Genomic DNA, 27,335 nt, shown 5'->3' on the forward strand with positions numbered 1-27,335 from the left:
ACTGCGCCACCAGGCAAGTCCCTGCATTATTTCATTTTATTTTTCACAATAACTCTGGTAAATGATGTTATTTCCTTTTAACAGATTAGAAGAATGAAACTCAGAGGTTAAATCATTCATTACTCATAAGAGGCAAAAAAAAAAAAAGGGGGTGGAGTGGGTTTCAAAAACCAAAGTCTACTGATTATAAGTTTAATGTTTTAACATTTCGCTGTACCGCTGCTGCATTGAGATAGTTGAACACACATGCTCATTTCTGTCACATGTTGACCTCGAGGGTGGGTAAGCCGAATGTAGTATCCACAATTATCAGCATATATCCATTTGAGCCTCAGTGTTTGTTTATACACAGAAACACACACACACACACACACACACACACATACTCCCACCCAACCTTTAGAAAAAGAAGAAGGCAAATCACTCACTGTCTGTTTAAACTCCATTATTAGCCATAGTGAAGGGAGATATTGGTGATCTGCTTGCTCATGATTCCTAAATGATTAGATACTGGTTTTACACTTACCCTAAGCTTCTTATCTAAATTATCACCAGGAAGTAAACCTTTATCCCCAAGCTTCTCAGATTTTGATGGACCTACAGAACATCTAGGGATCTTGTTAAAATGAAGATTCTAGTTCAGTAGATTGCGATGGGGCCTAGAATTTGTTTCTAACTGCTTGGGTGATGGTGATGTTGTTGGTCTTGCATCTTTGACTTACAGGTGTAGAATTTTTGGTTTTGTCCCAAATATATAATTATTTATAAGAAGCTGCAATTGTAGTATACACAGTATTTTTGTTCTTTGCTTTTTTATACTTAGCTTTTATCCCTATTTTCTGCATAATTTTCATATTTATGATTTTTTTAATTTCTATATAAACTGTAGAGTTAATATAACACTATTAGGAATTTACATGTATTCTCAGTTACTTTGCCATTCTAGATAGTGTGGAATTGAATTCCTCTCGGCATGTACCTTTTTGCTGTTTAATTATTTCCCTAAGATAAATTCCCAGTAGTAGTTACTAGGTCAAGGAATAATGACTTTGTTGTTTAAAGGGTACAGAGTTTCAGTTTTGCAAGATGGAAAATGGATAGTGGTGACGGTTGCACAACAATGTGAATATACTTAATGTCACTGAACTGTACACTTAAATTGTGGTTAAGATGGCACGTTTTATGTTATGTGTATTTTATCATAATTTAAAATGTTATAAATAAAAAGAAAGTTATCCTCCCTCCAAAAATATATATATATTATATATGTATGTGTGTATATATTTAATTTTTTTTTCTGGAGGGAGTATATACATATACGTGTGTGTGTGTGTGTGTGTGTGTGTGTGTGTATATATATATATATACACATAAAGTATACTTTTATATTTTATTGCATAATAAACCATTTGGTCTTTTAGAAAGAATGATCAAATTGTGGTGCCACCTACACGTTTACCTCTCACTTGTACTGGTATTGAATGTCTCAATGGTTTATTAAAATTTTTGCTACATGGTCTAAAATGATTCTTCAAGGTTGCCTTAATTTGCATTTTTATTTCTATCACAGTTGAAATGTGAACATTTGTTTTTGTGGGTCTTTTTACTATTTATGTTGCCCTCGTATATGAAATGTACATTTATGTCATTGGCTTATTCCTATTAGGACATTGATCTTTTTTTTTTTAGACTTACTAGAGTCATTTCTATAGTAGAATATTTTAAGTAAATATTTTTTCCTATCTTTGTTGTCTTTTTAATTCAGATTTAAGTAACTTTATACTTTTACATCCTACAGGTGAACTATGGAAAAGTATGTAATGACAGTAGAAAAGGATTGAAATTCACTGTCTCCTGTGGCTGCAGTTCAGAATTTGTTTTTGTACCATATGGTAGCACCATTGCTGTTTATACAGTTTACTCAGGAGAACAGATAACTATGCTTAAGGGACATTATAAAAGTGTTGACTGCTGTGTATTTCAGTCTAATTTCCAGGTAAGAATGATATTTAGGGGAATTTAGAATGTTCAGGTAGCTAGCTTGCCAGAGTAGTTGTATATAAAAGAGTAAATTGCAATTTCATTCTAAGGAATTATACTTTTTATCCACATCTGAGCTAGAGTTTATTAAATAGAGGGTAGATTTTTTTTAGGTGGCATAGGAAGTCTCTGTGAATCAATATAATACTGTGCAACTTGGATAAATTCTTTCTTTTGTATATGGGCTCCATTTATTTGGCAGTTGAAAATCTCTGGCAAATTAAAATAATTTCTTGCAAATGAGCTTTCGGGAAAAAAATGGAACGTATGTGTCTCATCTCAAAATATAGTTTGTGTATCTTGATTTACGTATGTGTGAATGTCTGAAATTTTATATTTTTCTTATTTTCTGCCAATGGCTAATAAGTTTACTTTAGTGTTGATGCAACATACATAATTTCTTAAATACCTATGGTTTTTGTTTGTTTAACATCCTAAGCTTTCTCTTTCATCTCACCAATGGAGCAGATTGGTTTTTTCATAGAACATTTGCATAGATTACCTCATATGCTCCTTTAAATGAGTCCCTAATGTAGCAAGATTGTTGGTATTTTCCCTGCATCGTAGATAACGAAAATGAGGCTCATGAAAATTAAATACTGAAAGAATGAATATTATGGGTTATTAGAGCTAGGAGGGACTTTATCACCTTATTCATTCATTCATTAATACTCATTACTTAATTTGTGTCTGACGCTATGAAGTAAGATATACAGGGCTGGTTTTTCAGCCAGCACACATCAGCATGGCAGTATCCATTATTAGAATACTCAAATTCATATCCTGCTGTTTGTTACATAGCTGTTGTACTAAGCCCCCTAAGTGACTTCCAGCTTCACCCCCTTCCCTGGGGCCTCCTAGACCCAGTAACTAAGAGGGACCTTCAGACCCTGCTCCCTCTCTATGTCCAGTATCTCTTTGGATTGGCCAGTGTCCTGATGTACCAATTATTAAATATTTTTAGTGTTACTTCTGGGAAAAGGCTACTAAGGCAACCAGAGGGGTGATGTGACTTGCCTCAAATCTGCAAGTAGATTGACAAAGCATGATTATCCATTCAAAGAAATTCTTAGAATACAGTACCTCTTTTCTTATCCAGAGTCACTTAGAGACACAGCCAAGATTTTAACACAGGTATTCTGACTACCAGTTGTTGCTTTCCACCAAATCAGAGCTTCCTAGAATGTATTGAAAGTATGTCCAGATAATTGATTGCCTTCAGTCCCTAGAATAGCTGGGACAAGCCTAGGATAGCCAGAGAGCTGGGGCCAGTTGCCTCCTGGCAAATACCATTCCTTTTATTTATTTATTTATTTATTTATTTATTTATTTATTTATTTAGCTCCATTGGATCTTTGTTGCTGTGCACAGACTTTCTCTAGTTGTGGCGAGCAGGGGCGGCTCTCTGTTGTGGTGCACAGGTTTCTCATTGCGCTGGCTTGTCTTGTTGCAAAGGACGGGCTCTAGGCACATGGGCTTCAGTAGTTGTGCTGCGTGGGCTCAGTAGTTGTGGTGTCCAGGCTTAGTTGCTCCGCAGCATGTGGGATCTTCCCGGACCAGGGCTCGAACCCATGTCCCCTGCATTGGTAGGCGGATTCTTAACCACTACACCACCAAGGAAGTGTGACAAATACCATTTCTATATGTGCTGTGCCCTAAGAAAGATTTGAATCACTGCATTACATCAGAAAGCTTCCAACTCTTATCCCTATTATGATTTCTGAAAAGGAAAATAATTATAAATCTAAATTATAAAAGTAAAGGAGAGTAGTATTTTTGCCTCCATTCAGTATCAGAACCCTTTTAACCAATTACATGTTACACACAACCCACTATCTGAAAATAAAATTGATATTTATAGTAATTCTATCATAAATGTAAAAATTTGAAAATATATACCCAACATCAAAATAAATAATGATAATAACTGATTATTTCCCTTTGACTAAAATAGGGATCCATGAGTCCATTCTGCTATTAGTAAGTAATAAATTGAAAGTCTGATGAGGAATTTACATAATCTCAAGGTAGCACCCTACAAAATATTAATTACAAAGGTAAAATGAGTAATTTTACCTTGAAGAAGACTGGCATACATCAGCTTAATCAATTTATCAAAGTGTGTGATATTCCTGGCAAAGATATATCACCTGAATTTAATCATGAGGAAACATAAGACAAAGTTATCTGACCTTAGTGTATCTTGGGTATATATCTTCTCAGGAAACTAAATTGCTCTAGGGCACTGAGCATATGAAAATATCTTTGCATCATCCATAGTTAGTGTAACCATACATTCTAGATTTAACAGTGCAGTCTGTAGAATTTTGTTCCATTTAGGAAATCTGATAATGTGTCACTAAATGTAATTTACTTAGTTCTCTTTATATCTATATTTCCTATAAATCACTTCATAATCTTATTTTCCCTTTACCCAGAACCTTTACATATTTTTTTTAGAAAAATAGTAATTGTACCATGCCTCAAATAGCTTTTGAGATGAGTAACAGTAAAACTAAATAATTTCATACCAGAACAGGAAAAAAAAGTTATAGTGTTAGAAATATTTGTGTAGAAATATATTTGTGAGAAAAATAAACATTTAGTCAGTCAGAGGTTTATAACCACTTAACATTTTGCTGTTTTTTCTTTTTAGCCCTTCCTCTTTGCTTAGTAGCTTTTTTAAAAATTGACCTAGTATTTTACATCCTGTTTTTTTCTTTTCACACTATGACTATTTGGTTTAAATTTATTTATTTACTTATTTATGGCTGTGTTGGGTCTTCGTTTCTGTGTGAGGGCTTTCTCCAGTTGCGGAGAGCGGGGGCCATTCTTCATCGCCATGCGCAGGCCTCTCACTGTCGCGGCCTCTCTTGTTGCGGACCACAGGCTCCAGACGCGCAGGCTCAGTAGTTGTGGCTCACGGGCCTAGTCGCTCCGCGGCATGTGGGATCCTCCCAGACCAGGGCCCGAACCCGTGTCCCCTGCACTAGCAGGTGGACTCCCAACCACTGCGCCACCAGGGAAGCCCCGACTATTTGGTTTATATCCTGCTCCTTTCTCTTGACAATATGAATATTTTCCACTGTCATTAAATATTCTTCAAAAGTAAATTTAGTGATTATATAATATCACATCATATTAATGCAGCATAAATTTAGAAATCATTACCCTGGACAATAATTTTTGGAAAATTATTATTATTTTTGTTATTATAAATATAATATTGATGATAATATCCTTGAATTTCATGTGTGTCTTTGGCATGACTTCCTAGAAATGCATACAGAAACTTCTGACACATGTTGAGATTTCATTCTCTGAAAAGATTATAGCAATTTATACCTTCTGTATGGGAGCGTATCTGTTTCACTGCCACATAGGAATATTTTCAGTACTAGCCAATATAACATTTCTGAAGTTTTGTGGGGAGGTGAATGAACATTGTTCAGCATGTGCAGGCAGCATATCCATAAAGACATTGACACTGACTGTGCATCAGCCCAAGCTGCTTATAAAATAAGCTTCTCAGCAAGCATGGCATATATGTCTTAATGCTCTTTAGTTGAGTTCTTTTTTTGAACTTTTGGTCTATTTTAGCTAGAAACTCGTATGGTTTCTTCATTGAAGTCTTTATTAAAGCTCAGTTATTGACAGAAAAGGACGAAATTTATTTCTTCCATTTTTTTCTCCTTCTCTGACACTTGAAATAAATGGATACTATGGGGCTTCCCTAGTGGTGCGGTGGTTGAGAGTCCACCCGAGCGGCTGGGCCCGTGAGCCATGGCCACTGAGCCTATGTGTCCGGAGCCTGTGCTCTGCAATGGGAGAGGCCACAGCACAGAGAGGCCCACGTACTGCAAAAAAAAAAAAAAAAAAGGATACTATGATTGATTAAAAATTACAGTGATTGTTTTTGTGAATTTTAACATGTTAGCAACATGTTAACATATCCTAATACTATTTTTAAATACAAAACAAGTCTTTACTACACCTTAAACAAACAGAAAAAAACATCAGCCCAGTTTCTTTGGGGAGTAGAAATAGAATTAATCTTAATTAATCTAACCTAAGAAATAATCATTTAAAAATTGATGTCATTTATTTCAGATTGGCACCAGCTTTAAAGCGACCTACAATTACATCTTTGCTTTGTGTTATAGGAACTTTATAGCGGTAGCAGAGACTGCAATATTCTTGCTTGGATACCATCCTTACATGAATCAGTTCCTGATGATGAGGAGGTAAATATTATTTATACAAATTGAACAGTGACTTCTAAATCATAAAAAAAGTTTTTATTAATTTACTTTATATGAGAGAAACTTTTAAAGCATTTCTTGCTATTTTGTGATTGTAAAAATAATTTGCCTCTGTAATATATTTGGAAAATTCAAAAAAATATTAAGAGAAGAACATAAATTTCTGAAGTTTATTAATTACTATTAACATTTTGATTTAATTCATTCTTGTTTTTTCCTGTGCATACTTTTTAGCATGGTTAATATTATGCTTGAACATACAGCTTAGCATCCTGCTTAAGACTTTTTCCATGTCATTAATAAGTATGTGTAAATATTGTTTTTAATAATATAGCATTCTGTCATTTATTAACCATAATTTACTCAAATATTTTCCTATTGGAAGACATTTCTTTTGATCATTATAAACACATCAAGGTAAATATCTGTTCAAAAATTATTTACATTTCTGATTACTTCTTTGGTTAGATTCCTAGAAGTAGTGTTACCTCTTGAGTTATCATGTATGACATAATATTTAAGGTTCTTTATTCACACTATCAAATTTTATCAGTTTACACTTCTACCAGCAGTCTGTTAGTGCCTATCTCAGAGCATAAACTGGTACAAATATGACAGTGTGAATAAAGAACCTGAAAAATGTGGTGGGAAAACAAAGATAAATAAGACATGATTTCTGGTCTTAGGTAGTAGTCTCTGAATTTTTTTACTTTTTTGTCAAGCTATCTAAAGGTGAAATCTTCCAGATTTCATCATGTGTCTAATTTGATTTATTATGGCTTTGATTAGTTTTAGTGTACACCTGCTTTAAATACTGAATTTTTTTTGTACAAAGCTTAATATGTTCAAATAATTTGGTTCAGCCATTGATTTTGCATTATTATTTAATTACTGTGTCCTGCTGTTTGGGAATTACTATATACATTAAATCCAGCTCATAGTACTATAGGCCATGTTAGAAAGTTTAACAATCATTCACCAAATGAAAACTATAAAAAAAAAAAGCTAGAAATAAATCATCTTTGGGCTTCCCTGGTGGCGCAGTGGTTGAGATTCCGCCTGCCAATGCAGGGGACACGGGTTCGTGCCCCGGTCCAGGAAGGTCCCACATGCCGCGGAGCGGCTAGGCCCGTGAGCCATGGCCGCTGAGCCTGCGCATCCGGAGCCTGTGCTCCGCAACGGGAGAGGCCACAACAATGAGAGGCCAGCGCCAAAAAAAAAAAAAATCATCTTTGACTTATGTATGAAAAAAGGATATTATTTAGAAGAAAACTAAATTGCTTATTTTATAAAGAGAGTATGTGACTCTGATGGTTTATTTCCTCATTATATAGTTATAGTGATAGTTTGAACTCCCCATCTAGAAGAATTTTTGTATATGGGAAGTTAAGCTGAACAAGTAGAAATCAAACAGAGGTACACAAAAAATAGGTTAGCTTTGTAGTTAAGCTTTAGAGCTATGAAACCTTACCTTTTAAAATGCACTGTATGTATTCTTTAAGATAGACACCATTCTCAAATTAATATAAAATGGTAAGTGCTAAGATTATTTCCACAAAATTTTAGTTTGAAAGATTTCTGTGAATGTAGGTAGAACATGAATATGATCACGATGCAGATCCCAATCTGTCTACACTAGACCCTGTTCCTTACATGTATATTTACTATTTAACTCATATTTAAAAGTATTTTCATCTCACCTATCAAATGAAGGACTGCTGCAGTTCCCCAGAGAGGCAACTTAACACAAAACAAAGCATACACATGCACATACTCACACACTCACTTCGTCTGTAGTTTCAGGTAAACTAAATAATAGTAATACTGGTAACTGGGTTCGAATCCCAGTTCTGCCATTCATTAGTGATCTGAGACAAGTTTATGATATCTTCAAACATCAGAATCATCAAAGCAAAATTGTTCTTAGGTTTCCTTTCAAATCCACCCTTGAGATGAGATTTACTTCTCCATCAACCAAGATACAATCCCTTAGGGGTGTTTTCTTCTGATATCCAAGATAGAGGAGGAACTTAGTCCTACCATAAGAAATTGAAGGGCATTGGGCAATAGGGGCAGGTTTTATGGTCTTTAAGCATAAATCCTATTATTTAATTGGCAGGCTGTTTTGTTATATTCTGAGGAATCTACCTTCCTTTTGCCCCCTCTTCCTAACATTTGGTCACAATCAAAGCAAGCCTATGTAACTCCTACTCACTTTTTCCTGTCTGAGATCTCTAGGGTGACTATATTACTGTTTAAATCTGACCTCTCATCAAGAATCTTACTTTATTTTGACAGTTACACAATATGTAGCTGTTTTATTTACCACTTGTGTAGATGTATAATCACTTGCTATATTGAGACAACCCTATATTCTACCTATAAAGATTTTCCACTAATTACCAGTAAGAAATTTAGAATTTATCAAGATGCATGTGTGGAAGATGGTCCAGTTTGGTTTTGTTCTTCCTTCCCGTTACATGGACCTGAACTAGATCCCCTTTAAACTCATGCTTCCCTGTCTCCATAACATTCACAACTATCTGTCAGTAGAACAGGCAGGCTGGATGGATATGTTCAAGCATAGAAAGAATGTCCACTAGGAGGAGATGTTGTAGAGAAAACTGAAGTAATAGATGGTAGTTAACTGGATCAGTAGGTCTCAAACAGTATATGTGTACCACATCATATATAATATTTTTACTGAAGCTTTCAGTTACAAGTAAGATGTTTTATTTGTGTTTTTTAACAATAAAATATACCTCTAATAATACTGTAATATATTCATATTGTTATCCTTTACTGCTATAAACAGTAACATTTATACGCAACTGCCTTTCCAATTTTCACTTATTTTTGTTTGCTTACCATAGCAACAATAATTTACATTAAAATATAATTTTGCTTCTCTGTTGATTTTTAAAATGAAATTTAAATTGTTTAATAGGTTACATATTTGGCTTCCATAGTGAAACTAGAAGGCATGGCCTTTGTGTGGTTCATCTACCCAGGGACATTTTGGGGTAGATATCTAAGGCAGAGTTAAAGGCTTTTAGAGCTAGAGTAGGGAACAATAATCACCTAACCCCTAAGGATAATACATCTTTAAATAAACTGTCACTAAATAACCTAACTTGGTAGTTAAATTATAAACCCAGAAAGGTAGGAAATTCATTAAACACTTGGATGAAAGAATAAATGAACAGTCTTCAGTATGCTACTCTTGCAAATCAGTGGACTGCTACTAGAAATAAGTGAATAGCTTGCTGAGCTTTGGTAATAGTTTTGGATCTGGACACCAGGTATAATGGAATTTTGTGCAACTAAGTGACAATAGCCAATATTAGGTTTAGTAATGGTGACAATACCACCATTAGATTAAGTAATGGACTCAGATCTAAGCTTTAACAACTATAAAGAATACCTAAATTCACATATTGTTTTCTGACTGTCCTGGCTGATACTTGGGGAATTTACTGCAAACACCCACTTTTTCTACTGTTATCATTGTTTGAATTTTAAGAGTCTAAATCATCATGTTCATCAAAAGGAAATGAACATTCTCAGACATACAATAGGGACTACCCATAACATAAAATACTGCTATGTGTTGTAAAAGGTAATATATCTAAGATAATTTAAGAATAATCTAAGAACTAATACATTATTGGATTTGGAGTCTGAACAAACTGGCAGCAGACATAAAAGCTGCAGAGTAGGAAGCACACGTGGCTCATAATGCCCAGATACTCAAAAAAGAGATCATTTTAAAGTCCTTTAATCATTTGCCAAAGAATAAGAAGGTTAGCCATTCAAAAAATTTCCCCAGACAAGTGAATTGATTTGAAATACCACAGGTAATTAAAATTCCTCTGTTGCTGATTATGTTTATTAGGTACAGCTTTAAAGTTGTGAGAGTACTGTGATGTTTTGTTATTTTAGATAAATACCATCTAATGCATGTTCTCTTTCACAGAAATCTCCCAGGGAAACCTATGTGCTAATGACAAAATGTTACCGTTTCCAATACATTTTACCTGTCTTTTTCAACTGCTTTCCTAGCTACATACATACATACATACATAAACCTCGCCACTTAATACCAAAAATGATATTACTCTGTTTGATGAACACCTTATTCCCCACATGTGGATATTTGCTTATTTATAAAAATCAGGTCCATCCAAGCAGTAAAAAGTTGCTCACATTAATAATTTGGGCTCTCAAGTCAGACTGTAGACCTGAGTCCAGGCTTAGCCACATGGATATTAATGTGCCCTCTTCTCCAGGTAACTCCAAAGAGGTGTAAAAATGCCTTAAGTAATAGCAACAGCAACGTGTGTGTGTCTCTGTGTCTGTGTGTCTGTGCGTGTCTGTGTGTGTGTATGAGGTAACTACTTTGAAGGAAACAGATAATTTAGATAAAGTCTGATATGTCTATTTAAAATGAAGTTACATTATTTTATATTGTATGCGGGGTGTTTCTTTTGTTAACTTTTGGTTTGAAATTAACAATTATATAGTTTCTTCAAAAATAATCTAGTTGCTTTTTATCTGATATATTTCATAACTATATTGTGAGCCTAAAATTATGAGGTAGAATAATTGAGTCTTTCTTTTTTGCCCCTTTTTTTTAGACTTCAACCAGAGCACAGTTAAATCCAGCATTTGAAGATGCCTGGAGCAGCAGTGATGAGGAAGGATGACTATCATTCTTAGTACCTTTTTGTCTCTATTGATGAAACTTTTAAAACAGGACTGTTTTATTTTTTTAACTGTCCAGTGACAGCTAAATTAGCCCTGAATTTGGCTGTTTTTTTTCCTTTTATTTTAAAATGAAGTTAATAGTTGCATGAAATCCTGCAACAGAGTTCCATATAGTTTATTTAATCAGAACATGTCTCCTTGATCCCAGTTGCTGTTGTCTGCTGCAGCCCGTATAGCTATAGTAGAAGGAGACAGGTCATGGTAGCCCCTTTGTGGGAACTTGAGCAGATTGTGTGAACAATAAGATGCAGTCTTAGAGGATGAGCACGTAGAGGTTATCAGCACTGACTTTCTTCTGCTGGTTGTACCATCACCTTGCTCATTTTCACTTTCAAGAATGATTTTACTGAGGATTATATCAAAAAGTATAGTTGAGAAGTTAACATCAAAATTTGTTTATTATTATTTATGTATTCCGTTTTTGCAATGATTTCATTTACTTAACCGTTATCTAGCTTTATGTTACATTTTCTTGAACTCATTGCCTTCCACAATCTAAAAAGTGCATCACAGGAGGTATTTAACTTAGGGAAGATACCATATTTCCTTTATTTTAATGCATCAGATGGCAGCTTAAACTACTCTTCTATGAATCTGTGTAAGATGTGACCAAGTCCTACTTCATTCATCAAAGCAGAAAATATCCTGGCAGGGAATTTGGCTTAAACATGAAATGTCATAAAATTTCCATTTTATTTTCCACTCTTCTTGTGTCATAACCCACAAGTGATTATCATGAACCTAATCTTATATTCCCTTTCTTTCTGATTCTATCAATAGGAGGCTAAAGAGGTTTTTGTGAGCTTGAATACCAAGTATACAGTTGTTGAGTTTTTAAGTGTGTGTTTGGCCTCATATCAGACCTTTCTGGCCAAACGTTTTCCATACGTTTACTTTATAGTTGATCTTCTTAAGCCCTGACCATTTTACTCTCACTTTTTCTCACTTGGTGAGGATTCTTAACAATCTTTGAGAATGCTATTGAAATTGGAATTTTTTTTTAATTTTAAGAAAAAAGGAGTCTTTCTCCAAACTTCAAATACACATAGGTAACTGGTACATTTCGAAAAGATCCATCTGCTGGGGATGTGGAATGACTACCCTCCTAGAGCCATGGGATGAGTCTAATCCACTGACTGGGCAGCGCCAACAACCAGTGAGGCCTTATCAGTGCCTCGTGTCTGCGACGTTACATGTTCCTGTAGGCATCCATAAACCATTTTCCTTTTCCCCTCTGAGCTTTTCTGAGTCAAATCTCAGCCTGTTCCTCAAAGTAGTCGGAGATGGCTCCACCTGAGCACTCACCTGTGTGCTGTGGGCCATTTGTGGGTTTGGTGTGAGGGCCTTCTCAGGAGATCATGGCTCCCCACAAGCATTGTTCAGGTCACAAGCTTCTCTGCTATGTCTGCTTCCTGCTGTCGCAAGCAATCCGTTCCCCACACTAGTAGGGTATAAGAGGTCCCATCCCTGGAGACCGTGGCTCGGTGTTTAATGAAGAAGGAGAGGAGGGGAAAGGAGCACCAGGTTCCAGCATGTCCCCCACCAAGACCTGAAGAGTTGATCCAATTAATTTTAAACATACAAAGCCCTGGTCCATGCATATGGGCCCTCATAAGAGCTGCTGCTTATCAACATGCAAAGAGTCTCATGCTCAAAACAAAAAATGTGAAAGGTGAAGTTGATGCCACCGTTGCTTTCCTAGATGTAGACCCTAGCCCCTCTAAGGTTGATTAGGACACCCTAGAGAAGGGGGTTGCTGCTTACAGAGAGGCCACTAGCGACCAATAGGAGCTTATCAGGTAAACACCCAACAGAAAAAAAAAGGAAAAGTTTTAGTCATCTAGAGGTACAAGCCATTCTGTAAGTTTTAAAAAAAAAAAAGGTGGCAGTGTGAGGAAGGGACTGATGATTCCATGGACAGGGGCAGTCCCGGGGGTAAGTTGCCCAGAAGCACCTGGCCCCTTCAGCCTCCCTTTTTTCCTCTTATTAGCCAGAAAAAGAAAGTAAAGGCTGCACCTTCAGGGTGCAAAAGCCTGAAACAGGAAGAGAACAGAAAAACTGAGTGCCACTTTAGGTGGATACAAGCTCAAGGGGAGAAAAAACAGGAACTTTAAATCTTAGGTACTAAGCAAACACCAATCTAGCAAACATAATGCTAATTGTAGATTACTTAATGATTTAAAAGCAAAAACAGAAAATAAAAGGTAATTGAATAATATATACATAAATATAATATTAAAGCAAAGTTTTATAATTTGATGTAATTGTAAATCCAAAATTTATATACTAAATGAATATATTAAAGAATTTATATAGCAATAAGATTAAAATGCCACCTTATGATGGATTACTACAACGTTAATGATGTGGTCCCATCCATTGGGGCCCCCATACTCAATATCCAATGTTATATCTTTTAAATTTTATTAAAGTATAATTGATTTACAATGTTGTGTTAATTTCTGCTGTACAGCAAAGTGACTCAGTTATACATATATATGTTCTTTTTCATATTTTTCATTGTGGTTTATCACAGTATATTGAATATAGTTCCCTGTGCTATACAGTAGGACCTATATTTTATCCATCCTATATATATAATAGTTTGCATCTGCTAATCCCAAATTCCCAATACTTCCCTCCCTCACCCCCCTCACCCTGGGCAACCACAAGTCTGTTCTCTATGTCTGTGAGTCTGTTTCTATTTTGTAGATATGTTCATTTGTGTTGTATTTTAGATTTCACATATGAGTGATATCATATGGTATTTGTCTTTCTCTTTCTGACTTACTTTGCTTAGTATGATAATCTCTAGGTCCATCCATGTTTCTGCAAATGGCATTATTTCATTCTTTTTAATTGTGTGTGTATATATATATATACACATATATATATATTTATTTATTTATCCCACATCTTCTTTATCCATTCATCTGTAGATGGACATTTAGGTAAATAGTGCTGCTATGAACATAGGGGTGCATGTATCTTTTCGAATTATAGTTTTGTCTGGGTATATGCCCAGGAGTGGAATTGCTGGATGATATGGCAACACTATTTTTAGTTTTTTGAGGAACCTCCAAACTGTTTTCCATAGTGACTGCACCAGTTTACATTCCCACCAACAGTGTGAGACCCTTTTCTCCACACCCTCTCCAGCATTTATTATTTGTAGACTTTTTAATAATGGTCATTCTGACCAGTGTGAGATGGTACCCCATTGTAGTTTTGAATATCCAATATTATTGAAATTACTGATTCTATTCAGTCAATAACCTGTAAATATTTTGCCCCTGTACACTTGGCTAACATGTTCTGTTCAGTGCCTATTTCACCAGCCTCTAGCTGCTGTTCGCCTTCACTTCAAAGAGACACAATACACCTTTTCCAGACTGTCTATTGGGTACCTCAGCAGCTTTGCCATCACAATCTAGGCAGACAAGATCTCAACTGCATCCACCTTTTTCCAGGAGCACAGGTGTGATGTTACATTGATGACATCCTCCTCCAAGGAGACTTATTTGATATACATTTAAGGTATACAGGTCCAACATGTTTTAGTACTTTAGGGGTTCTGAAGGCAGCATATTCTTTATTTACAAATTTTACTTCCAAATTAAAATCAGTAGGTACTCCCGTTAGTGCCCTGAAGGACTCTTTCACCAAGGAAATTTTGGCAACCTCTTGTCATACCTCCTGGAATCTCTAGACCACGTAGGATGGCCATAAGTTGTCCAAGGGCTTACGATGCAAGAAACTGCCCTCTCAGCCTCATACTATACTCCATTAAAACAACAAATAAAATACATGCTGAGCTCTCTGGAAAATAGAGGCTCTCACATACTCTGAGCCTGTGACCTTTCATACCCAACTGCTTGTTAAGTGTTGAGTCGTAGAAACAATACATCAGAAACTCAGCACAGCTACCAAGGCCTCTTTAGACAGGATGGAGCTGAACCTGAGCCCTCTGGCATATTCTACCTGCAGGAGGAGGTGGCTTCCCCTGTCCTCAGTCCCTTGTTAAGTGCCATGGTGCTGGAGGATGTCATCCCTCCCCCAGATCACTTGGCTGCTCAGAATCCACTTGGGGTTAACTGAATGAACAGCAATGGGACTACATAGGCTATGCATGGCACTGCTAACCATCATACATGATGGAGCTCAATGAAATGTTGCTGTTTTCCATCTCTTAGCCGGGATGTCCCTAATAATGGATGGGACCCAAGAAACAACACACTCAACCAAACTTCTGGATGCCCTGGCCAACAAGTAGCCTCATTTCACTTTTATTATAAACTGTTGGGTCATTGCCTAAAATTGTCCCTTTAAGGGAGAAAAAAACTAACAAAACTGGGACTCTCTTGCCTCACAGATGTCCAAAATATAAGTCAAAATCACACATCTCCATATATATTTAGGCCACAATACAAGGCCTTTCCAATTGCACGCCATACTACTTTTAGAGTTACAGATGTTATTGTTAATAACTAAGATATACATTTTTCTTCTAAAAATACACAATGCTAATCTCTTGGAAAAGGTATTCAATAGAACTCTCACATCCCTTGTAGGTATCAGATAGCCAGTTTAATTAAGAGACATAATGGTCTCACACAGCTTTTTCAAATTCCACTCAGGTAAATGGACCCCTAAATGGGTCTCTATCTTGCTCTAGGCCTTAATCTCTCTTAATTCAAGGGCCCTTGGCCAGTTTACACCTCACACCAACTTTTAAAAGTTTTCTTTCCCCCTTATATTTAAAGGGGATGTGCATTGCCTCCGTGTATATAAAGACTCCTTGTAAATGAGACCCTTTTTATAATGTCTTCCCATATCTTTATAAATGTTTTATCATTCCTTCATCCCAGAAGGGCTGGAGGCCAGATCAAGGGGCGCATTAACCAAATTGTCCATATACTAGACAGCTGTTTACCTGATAGAGGACCCATTTGAGCTGAAACTTCCACCAAAAACAAAAGCCCTCTCAGTGCAGCTGCTTATCTTCCTGTTGGTCTTATTGCTATTAGTCTGTATACTTTCATTAATTTACAGTCTGAAGACCCAAACATGGTAAATGTGAGACCCCACATCACCTCGAGTGGATACCCTCTGGGAAAGGATACCCCAGCCCCGTATCCCAGAGGGCATCTCCTACTCCAAGTGCCCATCATTGGAGATGACTTCACTCTGACACTAAAGCCTTGCTTCCAGCAACACATGGTTGCCTCTCCTAAGGCACAAATTGTACACAGGACATTTTTGCTTTTCTTCCTTTGATATTAGGGATCCCATTACATTTCTGTCTGCCTAGCCCATGATCCTACTCCTTGTTCTTTGCCAAAAGGCACACCCCTCATACCTGTGCCTAAAGAGAAATCTAGTAGAGGTTACTGCTATCTGTGTTCTAAATTAACGGAGATTATTGCTTTCCCTGGAGGCATTTGCCTCATATTAGTCAAATCCCTCAGCACTTTGGGGAGAGGACCACCTAGTTCCCAAGGCATTTTCCTACTCTCACCTTGTGCCTCCCACCATGATCGCCACAACCACTCTTTCTCCTTGGTTACACACAATCCCACTAATCTTACATATACTTTACTAATGTATCATTTCATACTGTCCAACAGAACAACTGCTGGACCTGCTATCTTGATATATCATACCTTTAGCACACTTTCCAACTCCACTTAGATATTGTTGGAGACCCCAAGAATTTCCTATTTCTTGGTTAATGCCATATAAATAGAAAATCTAGTCATAGGCTGGCCTGCAAGGACTCCTTACACCTCTACTTGTGTTCTTCCTTTCTACTCTCTTAGTAAAATGTTTTCTACAGTGTTAGTGCAACTTATGCCCTGCTCGCTAAAAGTCTCCACTAGTATCACCCCCAGGGATTCCTTAATAGGATGCCAGAGCGTCACAGGGCCAATTGTATTGACTACATTTTCTTATTTTCTGTATCCTTGATACTGTGGCATTTGGATCCTTGATCGATCCTGGTGACACTGCCCCTTCCAGAACTAATTCCCAGAGATAGCAAAGGACGCCCCTGGAAGCATGCCTTTAGTGTACAAGACAACCAATCCAGAGTCCACACCCCCAACCATCCCCTTTATCAAATTCTCACACGCGAGCCAGTATTCCCCCTGCCCTAACCCACCCCAGAGCCAGGTACCAGGCAGCTGGGAACCAGCCCTGTAGCCCAGTCTACTGAAATTATTCAAAATATCCAATCCCCCCAAAAAAAAAAATCCAATCCCAAACTTACTCAGTGTACCTGCCCTGCCTCCCCCATTCCTTCCCACAGAAAATGTTAATAAAGACTCTAGGCCATGCTGCACCCTCTCCCTCTCTGCCTCCTGACTGATCCTGGTCCTTCCCCGTGTGGCTCTTCTTGGCATGGTGTGCCATGCTTCCTGATTCTAGGGATATTTGAGTATAAACTATCCTTCATTTCCATGTCTGCGTGTCTTAGAAGAAATCCCAGCTACAAACACGAAGTCATTCTTTTTATTAACTTCACAATATTCCATCTTGTGAATGTACCATTTGCTTCCAGCCATTCCCCTGTTTAGGGCCACATGTACAGTGGTAAAGATCGTGAACTGCACTATATCTTCCTTAGGTAATGTATTTGGGTGATACACTTTAGTTATTGAATATCATCTTTTCCTCTGGCAGAGGAAATGGTAATTTTGCTGGGTAGGATTCTTGGGTTGTAGTCCTTTTCTTTCATTAGCCTGTAACTATTACGTCCATTGTCTTCTAGCTTCTATTATTGCAGACTAGGATTTTATAATAAAACCAGTTTGATTTTTTTCCCCTTTGTGGGGAACTCGTTCTTTATAGCTAAAAGCTTGTCAACTATGAGGGTTTTTTTTTTCCTTTTTATCCTTAGAGTTCCTTAATTTTATCAGATGTCTGATAAGTCTACCCCTCCCCCCTCACTTCCTGGACCTCTTGTGAGCTCTTTCAATCTGAAGCCTCAAGCCTTCTCTCAGCTCAGGAATATTTTCTTCTAATATTTGTTTAATTGTTGCTTCTCCTCTTTTTTTTTTTCCTTCTCTGCATGACCTAATAATTGCATGTAAAGTCTACTCTACTCTCTCCTTCATAGTCTTATCTCATCCTTCCTGCTCACCTTTTTTTTTTTTAATCCTAGAACAGTTCCTGCTACTTAGTAGGTGCTCAGTAAAACTTGTTTTGTGGTTTCTGTTCTGTACTTCGAGATTTTGCACTTGACCTGTGAGGTCACTAATTCAGGCCTGACTGATCATCAGGAGAGACTTTAATTATTGTTTTATTCTCCTCCCAACCCTACACCTTTGTTTTGTTTTGTTTTTAAACACTTGGAGAAATAGGAACGATCTATAGAGGCTTCTACTTGAAACTTTTTTTTAATTGTTTCATTCAATTGGTATTTGTCCGATCTTACTGACAGTATATATCAATGAACCTATTACAAAGGTAGTAATCACCTGCAATTTCTCTCCATTGCCTTTTACATTTTATAGATTTTCCTTCCATGGTGACTTGGCTAACAGTATGTGTCTTTTAGTCATATAAAGTGCTTGTATCCTGCCATATTTCAAAGGACACATATGCCAGTTGTTTACTGCACCTCAAATTCATCCCAGTTTTAAAGTCATTTATGGTACACCTGTGAAATGCCTAGTTTTTAAAAATATATAGAAAGAATAAACACGCATGTTTTATTGACATAGCCCTAAATCTATGTTTTAACAGGAAGTCCAAAAACAGCATCTTAGATAAGCTTTTTATATTTCCTGCCAAGTCTTTTCTTTACAATTAATTGAGGAAATTCCTTAATAGAGAAAAAAAAAGATATCTTCAACTGAAGCATGCTTTCTCTTCAGTTTATACTAAAAAGCCCCATTTAAACTAGATAAAAACCTTTAAAGAAAGCTCTGAAGACAAACCCTTAAACTGTAAAAGTTGTATTAACAGATAAAAATAACCTCAAAATGAAGACTCTTCAGTAAAGGACACAAAGGTATAGAGAGCCTGCTATTGGTAAGACACTAGAAAACAAAAACCTTTAGCTCTGTTATTTAAAGTCTCCGTGAGACAATAATAAAACCAGTTTGTCTCAACAAACTCATCTCAATTATCTTTCAAAGAAAAGTCACTAAACCTAATGGCTGCATAGTTCTAATTCATACTTCATTACTGTTCTGTCATATACTAATACTTGGTTGTTTCCATAAAAATGGTTAACTACTGAAGATTAGAAAAGAATTTCTGTAAGTTATAATTTTTATAAACAAACACACTGATAAATTTCCTTTTTTCCAACATAACTTTTTCTCTATATTCAGATCCTATTTACTGAGCCTGAATTTTAAAACTCTTGAGTATCATTAGAACAGTAAACTTAAAATCAGTCAAACCATGCCAGAAATGAAATTGGCAAAAAGCCTAGCATGCTTGAGATTTTTCCTTTCAAAAAGTATAGTAGGGAAAGCTAATTACAGAAAGGAAAATAATCACTTTGCTTTGTATTGTGATGAAGGTTCTAGACATCTGAAGGTTAAATCTAACAGAGTTGTTTCTTCTGTTTTAGCTCTGGAAAAAATATTAAATTTAGGGGACATATCTAACAAAGCTCAATCATGAATATGGCTTTTCTTTGCAAAAAAATATGTATAGTCCTTCTGTGCTGCCTTGATCATTGTACTAAACCCTGGTGCCTAGAATTTATTACAAGTCATTTCTGGTAAGGCAAGCTTGTCTATCTTACTAGAATATCAGCAACATCCTTAAATACGGGAGGTATAGTTCTTTTGCTGCCATCTAGTTCTTTATTTTGCTGCTTTTAAAATTGGACAATTAAAAAATAGAAAAAATCTAAGGGAAATAATAAGACAAACAACTGTGTTGTGACCTCTCTAATTCTCTGTGTGTAGGAATCTACAAATGCCCTGTATCCTCCTGACAAACCACTCTTCTTTATCCTTATGAGGATACCCATAAACTTTGTACTAGTGGGTTAATACAGCTCTCCCAGTCTTTGCTCTCCCTAGGCTTGGAACTAAATAAATGTCACAATCTTAACTTGCTTTGTTATTTTATCACTAAAAACACAAGTCAGTGTTTAATACCAAATTCCTCAAGCTCCTCTTATTTTTTATGCCTTGACGGTCTGTCCAGTGGTTATTGCAGAGAATCTGTAGCCTTGGGCCTAACCAGTGACTTTGTTTCCTAGGCACTGGTGGTCAGCTCTTGAAGGCAACTAATGATTGTCTGACTGTGGCACAAGAGTGATTGGCACAAGCCACTTCTCCTTTGTTCATCTAATCATTACAGCAAGAGTTAGCAACAGTACTAAACTAGGGCCTGCTAACCCATTCCTGTTCAAACACCAGCAGGAACAGGAGAGCTGCTACTTCCCAGGTGGCTCACACTCCACTCTCCAGCTTCTCTTCAGCTGTATAGTAGCATTATCCACTGTCCTGTGAAACTGTGTATCATCTATATAAATGTACTGTTAATATTGTGCTAAAATGAGGAAATAGTACTCCTAATAGGTCTTTGAGAATTGAGCTATTAACTATTTTTATTGTATGGTTTTAATTTCTTTTATATACTATGTATGAAAAAATTTGAGTTTCAGTAAGTACTGTAGAAAAAAATGTATTAAAAATAACTCAGTGGGCTTCCCTGGTGGCGCAGTGGTTGAGATTCCGCCTGCCGATGCAGGGGACACGGGTTCGTACCCTGGTCCGGGAAGATCCCACATGCTGCGGAGCGGCTGGGCCTGTGAGCCATGGCCACTGAGCCTGCATATCCGGAGCCTGTGCTCCGCAACGGGAGAGGCCACAACAGTGAGAGGCCCACGGACCACAAAAAAAAAAAAAAAAAAAAAAAAACTCAGTGATGATCACTATGAACATTAAGGAATGGTAAGTTTATTTTTAAAATGTACTGGTTTCATAAAGAAATAAATAATAAAAAATAGACTGGAAATCAGAAGGCCTGAGTCTTCATCTTAGTTTTACTACCAAGTAAACATATGAAATTTGAATACTATTTTTTTACTTTATTTTTTTCCATTAGTTAAAAAAAAAAAGAAGGGACAGAAAACTGGAGTAGAAAATTGTCAAATTCATTCCTGTTCCAAAATCACACATTGTAATATTTAGAAAGCATTTTAAAATGGTATTCACTGTGTGAAATACATAAATAAGTAGAGGTTTATATTCAAGGCTAACTGAAGTTTATTGAAGGCAAAGGTAGAGTGTCTTTATAAAAGGCTCATGAATTATACTGAATAAACACTCAAATTTTAATGGAATTAACATGTATTTTGCCTAAACTGAAACTTGTAAAGTTCCCATCCAAATTATTATGGAACCACCACTTGATTTAGCAAGTTAGCCTCCCTGAGCTAGTTTCATTTGTGGAAAGGGAATAAAATACACCTTACAGAGTTGTAAAGATAAATGAAATAAAGTTCTTACATATAATAATTGTTCAGCTAATAGAACTCTTGTTACTTAAAATCTCATAATTATTGGGTTCTGAGGTCTTGTCAAATTCTCTCAAATTTTACCTCCTCAGGACATGGTCTGTTTATTTATTTTATCCTTCTCTCCCTCTAGAATGTATATTCTATGAGGGCGGGGATTTTGTCTGTTCCAGTTACTGCTATATCCTCAGTACTTAGAACACTGCTTGGCAAATAGAAGATGCCATATATATGTGTAAGTTATTAGTGAACACCACCATTACCAAGCACTTAAGTGCAGAACAACAGTTTCACTCATAATTTGCAAATGATAAAATGCTTAATTGATTATGCTATTTTTAAAATTTACTACATATGAAATTTTGTTATTAAATATTAGTTAACAACTTGGGTATTGCATTAATCTTGTAGTCTTTCTTCTCACCCAATGGCAAAGTGTCCTATTCTTAAGGTTGCTATTGGTCTGTACATCTATCGTAGATCCTCCCTGAATCCTTTAGAGGGCTGCTATTATACCAGAGACTTGCTATGTGAATCTCAATAGCCAAACAAAATTAGGGGATCTTTATGAAACTTTGAGTTCAGATTTCTTTACGTGGTCTTCTCCAACTCTAGCCCATTTCCACCTGCTAATATTATGGTTACACTGAATTTCTCCATTGCCTCTGGCTCTAAAGTTCTGGCCTTTCTTTTCTTGTCTACCCCCTTTATGGAAAAATGACAAATATTTTTGGAAATTTTACCTGCTCAGGGCACTGATTATCTTTGTATCCAGAAGGAATGCAAGAAAGGCAAGACGACGGCTCACAATCTCAAATGCTTACAAAGGCCAGGAGAACATGGTAAATGAGTGAAGGGGTGGTGTAACAAGAATCAAATATGAGAATTATATCATTTATTTTTATTGCACTTTGCTATAAGCATGTAACATAAATATATGATTAGAGATTAAATTTTGATATAAATTCAAATACTAATACATATTTTAGTTATGCATTTCTTCTATAATTCATTATTTTTTTATCTTGAACCAGAGAAATGTGACTTTTTTCTTCATCTGTGAGCAATATTAATATTATTCAAATTAATAATGTAAGGTTTTCACAGATACGGTTTTTCCAAAACATAGATTCCTCACTCAGGTTTTTGGTTTTTGGGTTTTTTTTGCATTTTTAAAATATCTGAGTTATTTATAGAATTCAGTTCCTGGTTAGTTTTTGGAGCTACGCTTTAGTTTACTAACTTCCATTTTTTTAGCTCTTTATTCATATTATCAATATTAGCTGAGAAAAGGCAAAATGATCTAAGTTTATTTTTATAAATTTCAAAATCAAATAACTTAGAATTCAGTTCTTAGCTCCACAAGGGGTAATCATCACTTAAATTTCTGGAAAATGATTCTGCATATTAAAGCCAGATTTTTTTGTGGATAGTGAGTTTCCCAAAGGCACGGTTTGGTTAGAAATTAGATGAATAAAAGGAATGATTGGTTTGTGTAATTGATTGCGAACACACTTGTAGAGAAATAGAGTGTGAATGTCACCCGGAGTCCCAATCTTTGAATAAATCTTCACTGGTGGGTTCAGATGACACTTTCTTTAGATAACACAAACCAATTTATTAGAAACATCCAAAAAAAAAAAATCCCTTCATTCTCACACCACATCTACTTTGCATACAATTCACCAAGGAAGGAAAGCATTGGCGTGTCTCCTGTGGTTCAAACCACGGTAGCACATTCATTTCATAGTATTCATTGCTGTATTCATTTTATGTTCTCTTTTTCTAAATTAAATTTTATTCTTATTTAATTATGAAATAAACATATTATTGTATAAGTTGTGCAAACTGCCAGCATGGACTTCAGTTTTGAAAAACAAGTCCAGGATTAGCTCTGACTTGCTGAAGCACCTCCTGCGGCCCTGTTTACCCACTTCACTCAACATGCAAAAATAATGTTGTGATATGCCTATTACTGGCACAAAGTTCAAAAACAATTCAAACACTTAAGGCCTTCCAGACACCACAAATGACTATAGCTACTTGGGTGGTATTTATATCTTTTATATCTGTACACTCATTGGCTGGAAGGGGAAAAAACTGTAAATGATTTAACCTTTTCATGCTGCTTCATACTGTAAATCCCTTCATTCCAGCTTCAGCATGGTAAGAAATACTACATGATGTTAAACTTATATTTGCAAATGTTAGTTTCTATTCAGGACACAATTTCTGCTGCAATCAACCTTTTCATAAACCCATCACTGGCAAAAGGTTTTAATGCCAAGAACATTTTTTTTTACTTAATACGTTTTACACCATTATCATTGCTGTAATTCCAATCCTTCTTTTCAGTCCATTAAGTTATTCATTAAGTTTGTCATTAACATGTCTTTGCTTTTCTGGGTATATTTCTTACTGTGGTTGGTTTCATAATAGCTTCTGAAGTCATATTTGATACAGTGTGCATTAGTAGTTGGTGTGCAGTATTAGTCATGTAGAAATAGTCTCTACTTCCACAATGACATATGCTCTTCAACTTCCTTTGAAACACATGACTATGTCAGTTTTTCATTTTTCCACTTTTAATGGTGAGAAAAAGTGTGATATGACGATAAATGGCAACTTGTGGTCAATATTAGGGAGTTATTACATAGTGGTGGGATTTGTGATAAACCTGAGAATACCTGCTCAAAGGCAGTAGCTTTTATGAATTAGGATTAGATTTGCCTGAAAACTCAAATAACATAGCTTAAATAAAATATAAATTCATTTCTTTTGATAAAAGTCCAGGAAGGCAGTCCTCAGCAGTATGCTGATTCTGAGATCATCAGGAAACTAGGTACTTTCTTATTGCTCTCACATCCTCTATCAGCATCTTCCCCCTTGAGATACAACAAAATTGTTCTAGCCATTATATTCACATTCCACCGAACAGGAAAAAGGAGAACAAAGAAGACGGCATCCTCCCTTTGAGGACAGTTCTTTCTTTCACACACCACTTTCAGTAACATCCTATTGGCCAGAACACCTGGTCAGACCTAACTGAAAAGGAAGCTGGGTCTTTAAGTGGCCATGTGCTCAGCTAAAAAGTGGGAACTCAATTACTGTTGACAAAAAGGAAAACAAATATAAGAGAACAACTAACAGCCCATGTCATATGACTGCTCAGCTCCAGCTAACTTAGACCATGTGTGAATGTGGGCCTATTGAAACTAGAAATGCTAATTATTCAAGAGAAGTGAAAAAATCCATATTTTTATGGGAAAATACAATTTTTAGATGTTAACAATTCAAAAATTTTTATGGCTAGAGAGTCAAAAAGTGGTCTACATCCTACCTGAGTGTACTACTTGTGACCATTTATGTAGATAAAAGAATAGACCATCATGAACAAGAGATCTGCTACATGTCTTCATGTTTCAACATTTATGCAAGAGGAAAAAAAGGATTTATTATGGTAGAGGGAAGTTACAGGTATTAACACATGTATTCTCAGGGGTGACATTCACCTGCTCCTTACCAGGTGATGACACAGGGAAGAAATATATCCATACTAATTTGTGGCATGCTTTTGATGAGGCTACCAGAAATGAATTGACTCAGTGCTTGCTTCACCAGCACATACAATAAAATTGGAGAATTTTATTGTATGTGGAGAAGATTAGCATGGTCCTGTACAAGGATGACACAAAAATTTGTGAAACATTTCATTAAAAAGAAGAAATGAAGTGATTCAACATAAACCAACAGCCCATGTTGCTCAGGGAAGTAACATAGCTTGGCAATTAAACCAATCTCGAAACGAATTTCTAGGTATTTGTCATTACAACTTTTATTCATTCAACATATTTATTGAGGACCTTGTAAATGCCAAGCTTATCTACACATTTTTATGACAAAAGATCAGGAGCCAGAGGGCTCCATTCTCAGCCCTGTTTTCTTCAGCACCAGATCTTTAATAAAGATATTAGTGGCAGTGGTGATATTTGCATATGACACTAAGTTATGAGGTATGACAAATATCATGGATGACAGACATAGGATCTAAATTATTTTAACAGCTTGGAACAAATGATATGCCAAATTCAATTAATTGAAAGTGAAAATGTCAAATCCTACTCTGAAGACCTGTGGCAGACACTGTTCTTTGTCTACCCGATATCTATTTCCATTTCCTTCTTGAGAAACCCAAATTCTGCTTGGGGAATCAATGTATCCAGCTAAATACTCACTTTCCCTACATCCCTTGCAATTTAGAATGGCAAGATGACACACTTCTGGAAACACATAAGTAGAAACATACAGGGACTTCTCTGGGGAAACTTTTGCATTTCTAAAGAGGTCAGAGACAACTGGCACCCTTCTTTCTTTCTCTTCCTTCATCCTGCCTTCAGTATCAGAGGTGACATTTGACTTGCAGCCATGGGGGACAAGCACACAAGAAAGGACAAGAGAATGGCAATGATAATAGGGCTTGACACTGTTAGGCCACTGAACTAACAATATACCAGCAATATGTACCTCTGGTCTTCTTAATGTGTGTGAAAAATAAACCCCTAATTATTTAAGCCTCTCTTTAGGCTTTCTGTTACTTGCAGCAGAACGCATTCCTGACACAAGTCCAAAATACCAATTGGAAAAGGAGGTAAACTTCACAACTATGAGGCAAAATCTGGTGGTTAACTAGAAGCCTAATATACCAAGCCAGTGCTCTCTTAATTTACTTTAATAGACATGTAAGATTCATAAACAAGAAAAAATATATCACATATAAAGTATTGTGGCTCGTTTCTAATTCCTTGCAGTACATTTGCAATTAGGATGAGCAGGAGACATGAAATCAAGTCATATGAAAATGACCAAAGGGATCAAGAGCCATTTAACCCAGAGAAAACAAAGTCTGCTGTGGACATGACAACTATCATTCAATGTCTGAAGAACAGTCCTATAGTATAAAGATTTATGTGTGGCTCTAAAGGGCATATTAAAAACCAAAGGAAAGCGCAGAAGCTTTTGTTTCACTGTGCATGGCATGTGGGATCTTCGTTCCCCTACCAGGGATCAATCTGCACCCCCTGCAGTGGAAGGTCTTAACCACTGAACCGCCAGGGAAGTCCCAGGAAAGAGTTTTAAAGCATGTATTTCTCAAGATCCATTTTGATTGACATTTTTTAAAAGCTTGTGTTTTTCTTTAATATTTAATATAAGCACATCTAACCTAGAGCCTGTTGTACTGTTTTGTATTCATATATACTCTCCTTCCTCTTTCCTCCTAACCTCTCTGCTTAGAACTGTCTCAAATGAATGAGTTACTCAGAACAAGCTTCCTTGCAAATTTACATTTTTAAGACATTTTTGCATTTTTAAGACTGGGCTTAAAGTTAATAATAAAGTTACTAAAGTTGCAAATTTAAAACCTTGTTTTATTTAATACAGCAAATTCATCGCATAAATCTTGTTATTCTACTTGTAAATCTAGTAAATTTTCAGCATGACATATCAATAAACTGAAGTTAAAGAACTCAACTTCTCTCTTTTTTATTGATTTAATTCACACACCATTTAAAAAAATCACCTTTTAAAAATAAACAATTCAGTGGTTTTAGTGTATTGCCAAAGTTGTGCAATCATCACCGCTAATTCCAGAACATTTTCAACACCCCAAAAGGAAATCCCATACCCCTTAGCAGTCACTCCCCATATCCCCTAAAAATCCCTAGCCCTAAGCAACCTCTACAGATTCTGTCTGTATAGATTTTCTTATTCTGGACATT

General features: G+C 36.1%; 1 protein-coding gene and 1 pseudogene across 4 annotated transcripts in view; both read left to right on the top strand.

Moving 5' to 3' along the window:
- Window positions 1-11,878, top strand: part of ERCC8 (ERCC excision repair 8, CSA ubiquitin ligase complex subunit) — a 59,676-nt gene extending 47,798 nt beyond the window's left edge. For 3 of the 4 annotated variants that reach the window (XM_032628527.1, XM_032628529.1, XM_032628530.1), the window contains 3 exons: window positions 1,799-1,996; window positions 6,204-6,284; window positions 10,940-11,878. In XM_032628527.1, the coding sequence (XP_032484418.1) occupies window positions 1,799-1,996; window positions 6,204-6,284; window positions 10,940-11,008 (348 nt within the window). In that variant the 3' untranslated portion in view covers window positions 11,009-11,878. The remainder of the gene's footprint in view (window positions 1-1,798; window positions 1,997-6,203; window positions 6,285-10,939) is intronic. The other variant, XM_032628528.1, reaches the window with a different exon arrangement.
- A 13,285-nt stretch (window positions 11,879-25,163) lies between these two features.
- Window positions 25,164-25,278, top strand: LOC116752401 (annotated as a pseudogene).
- The last annotated feature ends 2,057 nt before the right edge of the window (window positions 25,279-27,335 follow it).

Source organism: Phocoena sinus, chromosome 3 (genome assembly GCF_008692025.1).
Source record: "Phocoena sinus isolate mPhoSin1 chromosome 3, mPhoSin1.pri, whole genome shotgun sequence".
NCBI classification, from domain to species: Eukaryota; Metazoa; Chordata; class Mammalia; order Artiodactyla; family Phocoenidae; genus Phocoena; species Phocoena sinus.